The following is a 12,830-nucleotide window of genomic DNA, read 5'->3' as shown; positions in this document are numbered from 1 at the left end:
AATTGGTTATACTCACATATAACAGTTTTGCCTATTTTTATTCACTTATATCATTATATATTACTACCATTTTTGTTTGTGTCAAAACCGGTGATCTACTCACTCAACATGTGTTGTTGACAAATATATATTTTGTACGCATTTACAGGTTATGGATTTGGATTGCTTATCGAACTGAAGCTCACGTAGAGATGATTTTAGGATAATAAACGTATACAAGAATAGTTGGTTTTGTATTTGTTATTTTTCTTTATTTTTGTTGTATTTAAATGTTGTTTGATAATAAATAAATTAATTAGATATTGTCGCTTTATAATTTCATGATAGTACCTTGAGAGCTGTGGCAATCAGTTCGCCCCGGCATTTCCGCCGTAGGTTGGGGTGTGACAAAACCCGAGTCAAATGGTTCAGTCAAGTTGAATCATAATGAGCCTGATTCCTCGGCCCACTCGCAAGTTCAGTCGACGAGTAATGGGTCACATGTCCATTCGGGTGAAAACGAGGCCCAAACGGGTATAAGGAGATCAACCCGAGTCTCGATTTTACCAAGAAGATTTCAAAAAAAATTACGTGCTACATGTTAGTTCTGATTTTGAGCAATTACTCCTATCAGCAAGTGGCGAACCGAGTAGCTATTTTGAGGCTAATGATGTAGATTCGTGCTCTAATAAAAAATAAGTATTTATAAAACTTAAATACTTATAAAACGTACGTGTAGGTTAGGTCATCTACACAAGGAATCAGTGGAAAGTGCAAGTTTGACTCACTACTCGAAAATTGTTTAACTAGGTGGACAACGATGTCAAGCAGTTTTGAAAGATGATTTAAATGTAACACGATGAGTTTAATAATATGTAAACAATTATGAGAAAAGAGTGATTCACTTCATGTTTAGGTAATGTGATAACAAAATAGTCACGGATTCTGTTAAGTAGATTGCGCAGTAATTACCTAATTATTGACACAACTAAACGCGATTTACCTAATTACTAGTTTTATAATATGAAAAACAATTATCACGCAATGATTAACGACTATCGGATCAATGGCTATAAGAACCTACTCCTAAATGCTAATGAACACAACCGAATAACTGATGCATAGAATGATAATCATATCACAAACTGTTTAAACAATCAACACGAAAGCAAAGCAAGATAAATAATATAATTAGTCAAACTTTGAATCAAGAAGCACATAGAATCTGATCATAATCAATTTTACACAAAACTCTAGCCTAAAGTGATCACCAAGGTTTATAGCCTGACATCTGCATAACGATTAACTCTCTTATCTGATGAAAGGATGAAAGCATGGACCGATTAAACGAACCGAAAGCTCCGAGATGACGCGAAATCACCTTAAAGGTCTTCTATGGCTGTTGGAACATGATATATCTCGAATGGAGGCTGAAAAGTGTTTTTATAATATTTAGGTTAATTTTCCCGTCATTAAACCTTTTTGCGTAGCGCGAAAATCTTCAGCATAAGTCCTTCACGTAGCATGAAGGACAAAATAGTCAGGGTCAATTCCTGGCTTCTTTGTGTAGCGGGAAGATTCTTTGCCTCCACCCTTTGCATAACGCGAATGATCCCCTTGACAAGAAAATTTTGGCATCTTTTTTTTCAGCATTGGAGCGCGTTCCGATCAATTTCGCTCTTCTAAATCATCAATCCAAGCTCGTATTTAGCATCAATATGCATCCTTAGCATCCAATAACCTAAAACACAGAAACATGCTTGAAGTATCAAAGTTCACACAATATGTTAAGTAAAACATAAGAGTTAATATGCTAAGACATACAGAAAATACCCGATCATCAGCTAAGTCGAACTAAGAATGGGTTCGTTCCATGAGTGCCGGGATCGATTCAATAAATATAAACGGGACGTGGAAGTTGGTTCAAATTTCAAATGGTGCTAAATATATCATGTTAAAATGGTTATTCAAAATAATCGAAATGCGGATGGAACGATAAACAACTATAAAGCTCGGACGGTTTCAAAGGGTTACGTTCAACAACCCATGATCAATTTTGATGATGTTTTCGCTCCGGTTGCCCGAATCAAGACTGTTCGGTTACTAATCGCATTAGCCGCAACTACGAGTGGGAAATCCACCATATTTATGTGAAAACGGCTTTTCTACGTGGTGAATTGAAAAAAGTTGTGTTCGTATCACAACCCGAAGGATACAAAAAGAAGGTTGAGGAGGCAAAAATTTACAAGTTATCAAAGGCCTAGTATGGGTTGAGGCAAGCTCCTCGAGCTTGGAAGACAAAGCTTTGTAACATCTTAAGAGACATGAAGTTTAAAAAATGTTCCAAGGAACATTCGATTTACCAAAAGTCGGGCGGGAAACATTTTTTTATTGTGTATGTTGATGACTTATTTGTGATAGGCACAAGCTCGAGTATTACTTCCGAGTTCGAGAAGTTTATGCCGACCAAGTTTGAAATGTCAGATTTCGGGAAGTTAACCTACTTGATCGAAATCGTAGTATTCCAAAGAGGGGACGGGATAGTAATTTCACAAGAAGGATATGCCAAACGAATTTTGAAGGGGATCGACATGCAAAATTGTAATATGGCTCAAGTCCCAATGGATCATTGTGTGAAATATTGAAATCTGAGAACGAAGTCGAACTCGATGCAACCGAGTATCGAAAAATGGTGGGTTGCATAAGGTATTTATTACACACTCGTCCTGATATGGCGTACTATGTGGGTATTGTTAGTTGATACATGCAGAGTCCGTGTGAACCTCATTGTATTCCAATACGACACCTTTTGAGATATTTGAAGAAAATGACAAGTTATGGGATCAAGTATTGGAAGAACGGGCCAAGACGACTTGTCCGGTATAGTGATAGTAGTCAAAACGTTGATGAGGATGATGGTAGACTAGAAGCACCATCAGGCACATGTTCTATTATGGGAAATCTCCAATTACATGGTAATCACAAAAGCAAGCAACAGTTGAATGCTCGTCGTGTGAAGCTGAGTACATGGCCGCTTTGACAGTCGCGTGTCAAGTCGCGTGGCTCCGAGAGTTGTTGAGCGACTTGTCAGGAGAAGAATTGCAGAAAGTTGTATTGAAGATTGTTAACACGTCCGCAATTTCCCTTCTGAAAAGTCTGGTTTTTCTCAATCGAACAAAGCATATAAAATCCCGTTTTCATTTTATTCGAGATTGCTACAACGACGAGGTTAATGTTGAGCACATTAGTGGGAAAGAGTAACGGGCCGATATCTTCACTAAAGCACTCGCAAGAATCAAGTTCACGGAGATGCGCGAGTTACTTAGAGTTTAAGACCTCACGAAATCCGATTCGGAAATTAGTGGGGTGAATGTTGGTAATTAATTAACCAAGTCGGGCCTCGGCCTAAGTATCTCATTAAGTTGTATGGGTTAAGGGGCTTTAGGGTTTAATTAAGATAACGTGTTGGCCAAGTTGGGTTAGCACTATAAATATATCAATCAAGTTAGTGTTATGTATTATGAAAGTTATTGTAATCAAGTTTTTTTGAGTCATATTTTCCTGGTTATAATAAAAGTCAGATCATTCTTCATTGTTCGTTAATTATCGTTTATTAACACTAGAAAGATTGGGTACTAAAGTTTAAAAATCACATGCATGGGTACTAGGGTTTTAATTTTGTAACAATATTAGGTACTAACATTAACTTTCGTTAAATGTTAACCAAATTGACGGGCAATTGAAAAAAGTTAAGGGTATTATTGTCATTACACCTTCTCACTCAAATTGTCGTACTAATCAGAACGCGTATATATTTAGGCCTGAGATTTCATGCAACTTAAACGTGAATATATATTTGTAAAGCAAGAATTGTTTTTTTTTTATCTATTTGTCATCTAAATATGATACTTTTTTTTATCGTACGTGATATCAATTGCCAATAACGTACTAGCACTGTGACTAACATATCCCACGCTTATTTGATGAAAACGTTGAAAATAAACATTTTTTTATCGTAAACAATGCCGAGTACGGGCACCACAACCCCCAACGAGTTCTGTTTGGAATACTGTATTATTTTTAACTCGTAAAATATATTGATTGCCGCCAGCAACAAATCGAGCTTAACCTATACTGGCCGAACAATGTCTATACTGGTTTTTTTGGAACCAGTGCCACATTTGTTTTTATGGATTTCGATCGAAGTAACAAATTTTATTTTTTTTAGATATGTTTTATGACTTTCCGAATATACTTCTTTTTGTTTAAGTTTTTTTAGATATGTTTTAAAACTATTTTTTATATATTTTTTATATGTATTTCAAAAAAATATCGTATGTATTATAATTAGATTTTGATCAATCTTAAACTTTGTGGGCCCAAACAAAATTTTGTTCAAAATCCATTGATTAAAATTTAGGTTATTAGAATGACAAAAACAATAATAAAAAAATTAATAATCAATTAAAAAAGAAAAGAAAACGCTGATTAGCATCAGGCCTTTGGCGACGCTTCGCCGTTCTTGGTCCCCTTCCAAGTTACAACCCTCATTCTTTAGTTCCCTGCCACCAGCCACCACCACTCCAGCAGTCAACCATTGTTGGCGCCACCAAACAGAACACCAGCCACCGCCATACCAACTCAGTGACTCACCAGGGTATGATTTTAAGTTTTAACTATTTGATAATTTTATTTTACGGTTGTTCCGTTATTCGGTCGAACGATTGGATATTTGGATAATATAAACAACGAAGAGGTGATCGAACAATTTGTTGTCAAGAATGTTAGGAGAGTTTACGAATTATTGATTAGCAGTTAGCTATAATTGTATTTGATTTTATTACTATATTTTTGCTATTTTTATTGTTATAACGTTAATGTCGTTTAAAAATTAGCTTATATATTTTTGTTTCTTGTTAGAGTCTACAAGCTTTTTTCTTTTTCTAGCTCAGCCAAGATATTAAAATTCACAAAGAAAACCATAAATGGATGTATTATATTTGTTAGCAAAGAATTTAAATCTCTTTTCTTTCTTCTTTAATTAGACAGGGCTCGACCTCCCATTTCGCATTAACCGAAAGGCAGCCAATTATTGAACTTTAATATTACTGTTCACAGCTTCTTGAAAAAAGGTTACGTTCTCGTTGCCATGATGTATGTCCCATTTTAACCCAGCCTTTTGTTTGAGATCAAGATTTCTGTTGCTTTAAATCTATTCACTAATCTTCTCTAAATACCCCTCTATGTTAACCAATCCCCCCATCTTTAGAATTTGATCTCTATTGTATAACAGTTTCCTTTAAATTTATCTTTATACCCCCACAATTTTGCTAAGAGCCAATTAACTCAAGCCACGTAAAGCTTAATTTTTTGATCAATTTTTAAATATATTTTATTATTTTTTTCCTTTCATAACTCAAAACTCAGTTTTCCTTTTTTTAATCGTGATTTATGCTATTTTAACAGCATTTGGAATTTCCCTAATACCTAAGGGAGCCTTTTTAAGACGAATTCTAATTGTCCATGCTGATTTTAACTCTATAGGCTGAGGGGTGTGGGGCTTCAACGGGGGCGCTAGAGCCCCTCCGCTCGCGCCCCCAGGCTCTAACACCACACCACCGGGGCGCTAGCGGGGGCGCTAACGGGGCGCTAGCGTGAAAAACAATGCAGGCGTGAGCCGGTTAGCAGCTGAAGAGAGAGAGAAACTTGCATTGGGTTTAGAAAAAGAGGCGTTAGGCTCTTAAATATTAAAAAAAAATATTTTCTTAAACTATAAATATATACCTTTATAAAATATACTTCATTTCACAATTATACACCTTTCCTCCTAAAATCCTCTCAAAACTAACACAAAAAAAATGTCGTGGTACTCGTCTGATTCCAACTCCTCCGAAGAGGATGATTTGCTTCTTCATGTAGGGGGAGTTTTGACCGCAACCGTGGTGGATCTCTTACAAAATCAAGCCCATCAACCTCGAGTCTCGAGAGTTAGAGCACCACCTCGTGATCGTGATCGATCGGGTGCTAACGATACTTTGATTAGGCATTATTTTAGCCCTCAACCGGTATACGAGGAGTCGGATTTTCGAACTTGTTTCCGAATGAGCAGACAATTGTTCATGCGTATAGCAAGTGATTTAGAGGCACGGTATCCCTTTTTTCAACAAAGGGAGGATACTAGGGGTCTCCCCGGTTTTACCTCTCTTCAAAAATGCACGGCTGCTATCCGTCAATTAGCGTACGGCATCTCGTCGGACGCTTTGGATGAGTATTTACAGATGTCGAAAAGGGTTGCACGTGAATCCCTTCATTTTTTCTGCCAAGGTAAAAAACATTAATTTTAGTTTTTATTAAATATTTATTACATTTTTTAATATATATTATATGTTTATAGATTATTTTATATACGTAGGAGTCATATCGATTTACTCTCGGAGATATCTGCGTAAACCTACAATGTATGACATCCAACGCATATATGAGGTGTACGCAGAAATACATGGTTTTCCTGGGATGCTAGGTAGCATCGATTGTACGCATGTTGGATGGGCTATGTGTCCAACGGCCTGGCGAGGTCAGTTCCACCGTGGTGATCATGAAGGGCCGACCCTTATACTTGAGGCGGCTGTGTCACAGGATCTTTGGTTTTGGCATGCTTTTTTTTGGTGTTGCTGGGTCAAATAACGACCTTAATGTTATCGATCAGTCATATTTGATCAACGACCTTATCGACGGGGTTGAACCACCTCAATCTTTTGTTGCAAATGGAGAACTCTTCAAGTACGGGTACTATCTGGTCGATGGTATTTACAACGAATGGGCTTTGTTAGTTCAAGCTTTTACAGATCCAATCGCCGATAAACGGAAGTATTTTACGAAGAAGCAAGAGTCTGCTAGAAAAGATATTGAAAGAGCTTTTGGAGTTCTGAAAAAACAATATTATGTGCTGGCGAACCCGATACGTTATTGGACTCGGGAGAGGATAATGGATGTCGTCTACACGTGTCTGATCCTACACAACATGACGTTAGAAGACGAGGGCAAAGCTATCTGCCAAAACTACCAAGGTGACATTCCGCCACAACCGTCCACAATCAGTGATCAACAAAGACTTCATAACATAGCAAATATCAAGAGCCGTGAGATACACGGGAATCTTCGACATGAGTTGGTTGAACATTTGTGGGCGAGGCGACCCGATGATCTTGTATTAGATTAATGTTATTATTAAGTATTATTGTTTGTTTAATTTTTAGTATGTTTTTTTTGTAATTTGAATTTTAGATATTAATGTGTTTTTTTTATTAATGTGTGTTTTTTTAATAATTTATGAGTTTTTTTAATAATACGTTGTTTGAATATATTTATAAAAAAATAAAAAAAAAATTTCGCTGGAGCCCCTCCACACCAGGGGCCAGGGCTCCAACAGGGGCTCCAACAACCCCCTTATCCAGTTTCTCTCTCTGCCACACGTCATAATATTATTGGTTGGAGCCCCCACTAAAGCCCTCATTAAAGCCCCCCACACCCCTCAGCATTCTCCAAAAGTAGTGGCGTGTTCCTTTTTAAGAAAGATGCTCTTCCTTAGATGCCAGTTAACTTGTGATTGGATGTCTTCAAAGTTCCCACCTGCTGTTTTGTTATTTGTCCAATGACAAATGACTAAGAGACAGGTCTTGTCACCATTTTATCTAACTTTAATTATTTTAACTAGATTAATAAAAGAAATCATACCTAATTTACATAGTGGTCTTCAATCTATTTCTTTCACCTTAACGTGTTGGTTTAGTGATACGGTGTTCTATCTGAATATATGAAATTTATAAGCTAGGTTCTTATAGATACAATATGTAAAAAAATATTTTACTATTAAAAAAATGTTTTCTCTCAAACTTTATAAATTACGCCACTATTACATTATATTTCTACTTATCCTTTAAAACACCATTTACATTATATTTCTACTTATCCTTTAAAACACCATTTACATCCTTTTTCAAATATCTTTTATAAAAATAATATATGTTATAAAAATATTGGTTGTGTTTCTTTGCCCCACTCCCCATCTAGAATTCAGGACGAACTCATTGCATGTTAACTAACACCACGTCTACCCCTTAGAGCGATGGAGGTGCTATTAAGAGCATTCGTAACAATCTTGGACATTCTTCGTAGTGAGAGATTATGTGGTGGAAATAAGGAGGCTCAATATTCTTGTTTAAAAATATGGTGTGTGTGGTTGTGAGCGGTCGAGGGAATAGGAGGGAGAATACATTTTGTTAATCTAGTTTTGATCAAAAGAGGAGCAAAGCCTGAACATAAAAACATGCTTATACGATCAATGTTGTTGAGACTGTCGAGAATATTGTAGGTATTCTTACATGATGTATTTCAATACATATATATTTTATGTTTTATAAACTAAATAATTTACGTTTGTCTGTTAACTTCTGACGACGAACGTGACTTAAATCAAAAGAAGCATGCCAAGTAAGGATGCGAAGATATCAAAGATCTCGATTATTATTTGTTAGCTATATAATATTAATAACTTCTTTGTTATACATTTATTTTATATATCTAATAAAAAGGACGTAAACATATTTAATTTCCATTTCTCATGTTACAACGCACGTGTCAGTCATAACATATATACGTTAAATAATATGTTAAACGGAATAGGGTTTTGTGCATTCATCTTTATTGGTGCAATTAATTTATATTATTTTTTAAATAGAAAAGACATTAAATTTTATTTGTATGGATACAATAAAAACAATTCTTTTAGAGCACCACAATAGCAGGCCTCAAACTGAGTTCACGTGGACGCTGTCCAAACTTTTTCACTCAACTTAAACCTGCTTGAGAACATAAGTTTGCTTAAAACCAACATGGCAACATGCATAAAGAGAAATCATGATCCCAAATAGATGATAACGGAAGTGTTTCTGTTGGACCGAGTGTTGTGGAAGGAGGGTTTTTTTATTGAAAGTGCCGTCACGTCACTGCCACACATGCAAATGGGGATTAAGTAAGTAACTGCTCTTTAATGAAAGCATTAGTTTAACCAAAAATTAATTATATTTTTAGTCTTGTTATCTTTCGATAAAAATGTGAGTGAGCTGGTATTTAACCCCCAAAATAATGATATAACAGTTGGTTAATGCTCGTAACACTTTGTCTCTGTAAAACCATCAAATACTTAAGTTTAAAAACATAAAATATAATTGATTATGAAATAGCTTTAGTATATTATGACAAAGCTAGATTAGGGCTATATGTGCCTCAGGTGAAACCTTTTTTTTTTTCCTAGAAGGCTATAATTATGTTGATGCTTCATTTCAAAAGTGATTAAATCTATGTTAGGGTACAACTTTAAAAGCATAGAGTATAAGTGCAATATTCTAACTATTTGTGAGTCAGATGAAAAGCTTTACCTAAAATTATACTGTACTTTAACTCAAATCATGTCTCTTTAGTCTTTATCTAGGAAATCACTTTCACATAGTATTTTTCCACTTAAAGCACAAAGCACTCACTTTCCTCAAAACTATTGTCAATCTCACATGCCCCTTCAAACCAAGAGAGAGGCCCTAAAGCACTGCTTGTGGTGATGGAAATATCATATGAACACCAAGATCATGCCGAACTCCCGAAACCGAAAAAGATTGGCTCTTGCGACGCAGATAACGAAAATGAAGACGGAGACGAAACAAAGATCCAAACTTTAGATGGTGGTGAAGAATCAAAGTTGAATCAAGAACTTAATCTTATAGACAGTTTAAACATGGGTGTTGCATCAGAAAGTACAACTCAACAACAAGCATCAGATTCAACTGAACCTAGGGTTTTCTCTTGCAACTATTGTCAAAGAAAATTCTATAGCTCACAAGCATTAGGGGGTCACCAAAATGCCCACAAAAGAGAAAGAAATCTTGCAAAAAGAAGCCAAAGATTAGGGTTTCTTTCCAACCCTATGATCTCAGCAGCTGCAGCTTTTGGCCACACATATATGCATCAACAACAAAACCATCAAAATTACGGTTCTACCCTTTCTTCACTTCCTCTCCATGGCTATAACTACAACAGCAACAGATCACTTGGAATTCAGGTACACTCAATGATCCACAAACCTGCTAATTCTATGTTTTCAAGTTCTTCATCAGCTGGTTTCAACTTCAAAAGCTTTTATGGACCAAAAGGATGGTCATCAAGACCCCATGTGGATCAACAACCAGCTATAGGAAAGCTTAAAGTATCAACCTATCCCTCAAACCTGGCCGCAGCCCCTCCGTCCCACGGCGGCGGTGGTTTATGGTGGCCGGAGTTGAAGATCAATCAAGATGAGTCCCAGAAACTTGATTTGTCCCTCAAGCTTTAGTCAATTTGATCACGCTTGACTATGCATTCAGTTACATTTATATTTTTTGGCTTCTTAAATGTTTCTGGTTGAGGATCCATGATACTTATGTTTCTTTTCCTTTACTTTTTGTTTAATTTTTTTGAAATTGAAAATAGTGTGTATATTTTAGATCTTGGAAAGATTGTTGCAGATATTGTTCTTTTATGTATTTTGTTGGTTTTCCTATTTCCAACCCACCATATGATGGTAACTGATAAGAAAGAAGCATAGTCCAAACAATCAACCAAACTAGTTTGATGTTTTCATATATTATTCCCCACAAGTCTAGTTTTAAGTTTTTAAAATTCAACTTTTATCTTATACTGGTCCATTTGTTTTTTTTACTTTACATATTGTGTAGTTCTTTTTACTATATATTGTGGCATTGATATAGTATCAATAGTTATTGATTGAACTAAAAAAGTTGTTTTATTTAAGTTCTAAATGAAACCCTAATTTTGATTTTGGCATTGTAGAAAAGATTATCATCTGATATTATTCAGTATAGAATAGAAGGGTTTTTTTAACGAATGAATATTTGGAAGGCCACTAGTGACGGTGGCTCCCGTCTGTAATTCATTGGTGATACCCCGAAAGTAAATATGACGTGGATAATTAGTTTATTGGCGGATTAGAAAAGTGATCACCACGAATGGCTTTAACGAGGATTACTGAATACTATTATGGCGTCAGAATGGAGATGCCTTACGGAAAGATTATCAAAGGCCGTTAACAAGACTGGCATTTACCAACGCGTTGTTTGAGACATTACCGACAAATGTTCTCTCTTTAATTCATTGGTAATATTAAAAAAATATTATATATATAGGGGTGAGTTATTGTACAATAATGACTTATCATACATTACGTACGCGACACTGCTGGTCATCGATTTCAATTTCACGCGGTGACAGTTTGGTAAATAACCCAAACAGTAGTTCGCGATCAAATTCATCAATTTAAAATCGATTCCGATCCAAATTCAGAACTCCTTAATCTATCTCATCCAATATCTAAACTCTAATCACAACTTACAGTATGAAATCTCAAGTCAAAACCCAAAATTGAAAAGAACGTCACTGAACATTAAAAATTTTCAGATTGATCAAAAATTGATGATTTAATCAATCGAATTGATGTGTAAGAGGCTTTAGAATCATCAATCGATTATGAAAATACAGATTAACACACTTAATTGAGCTATGATTAGGGTTTATGTTTACACGTTCTGCTCAAAGTTTAAACGTTCTGACCAAAATAAACACCAAAATGATGATTAAACAATCAAATTGATGTGTAGAAGCATTTAGATTCATCAATCAATTATGGAATTGCAGAAATAACGCACTCAATCGAGCTCTGATTAGGGTTCAAAATATTATGTTTAAACGTTTCGAAACAAAACTGAAGACCTTTAAACGTTCTGACCAAAAAAGAACATCTTTAAACGTTCTAATACATTCAAAGAAGTTTTGGGTTTTAAAAAAACGAAAATCTTTAAGCATTCTAATACATTTTAAGAAGTTCAGGGTGTTTAAAAAAGTATTGAAGTTCTGATAAAGTTTAGAAGTTCTAAGAAGTTTTGGGTGTTCAAACTGGTAAAGTTTAGAAGTTCTAAGAAGTTCTGGGTGTTCAAAACTGATAAAGTTTAGAAGTTCTAAGAAGTTCTGGGTGTTCAGAACTTCTAAAACTAACAAAAAAAAATTAAACACCTGTAAACATGAAATTGAACTTTGAAATCACTTCATATAATCTCATAATCATCAAACAATCGTCAATCGACCGTTAATTTGATCATTGATTCGATCATATGAACAAAATATGGAACGTCTGCAACTGGGTTTACTCAAAACTCAAAATTGATTAACTGAAAGTTCAAATTGATGATTAATTGGATCAATTTCAAAGTTTAATTGATCAATTAGTTCAACAATTTCAATTTCAATTGGTCACTTTTATCAACTGACCTGTGAAAAAGGCGTGACGATGAAGATGGTTGTAAGGCCCCGTTTCCGGTACCTCACATTTGGACGTTGGATTTACTCATAAAAAAAGTTCTTAGAAATCAGAGTTACTTAAAAACATTCGCGTAACATAAAACTTTCATGAAACATTACTTAATTTGTCTTAAACAAACATCTTTGTCTTTTAAAATAAACAAAACATTAAACATAAACCGATAAACGTCTTGAGTCTTCCGATGCCAGTCTCTATTCAATGCACGTGTCCCCCTCAAACGAGCTGCTTCATTCTACTCACTTGCGTGCATACTAAAAGTCAGGTACGCTGAGTGAGTTCTAGTTAATCAGGCAACATACAATTTATTCTCATATATTTCTTAACGTATCCGAAGACATGTATTAATACTTTATCTTTGTATAAATATCCATAAGAGTAACGTCACATAATATCTATTAAAATATCTATTACTATTGCCCATGATATATAT

General features: G+C 35.2%; 1 protein-coding gene across 1 annotated transcript; it reads left to right on the top strand.

Moving 5' to 3' along the window:
• The first annotated feature begins 9,326 nt into the window (after positions 1–9,326).
• LOC143626935 (zinc finger protein 1-like) lies at positions 9,327–10,546 on the top strand. Its single transcript, XM_077096864.1, has one exon. It carries the CDS (start codon positions 9,593–9,595, stop codon positions 10,358–10,360), a length of 768 nt encoding a protein of 255 aa, XP_076952979.1. The 5' UTR covers positions 9,327–9,592; the 3' UTR covers positions 10,361–10,546.
• Positions 10,547–12,830: the final 2,284 nt, after the last annotated feature.

Source organism: Bidens hawaiensis, unplaced genomic scaffold (genome assembly GCF_021521415.1).
Source record: "Bidens hawaiensis isolate Kalapana, Puna unplaced genomic scaffold, B.hawaiensis_p1.1 tig00004551_1, whole genome shotgun sequence".
NCBI lineage: Eukaryota > Viridiplantae > Streptophyta > Magnoliopsida > Asterales > Asteraceae > Bidens > Bidens hawaiensis.
The sequence above is the reverse complement of the archived record's forward strand: the minus strand, read 5'-3'. Positions and strand labels throughout refer to the sequence as shown.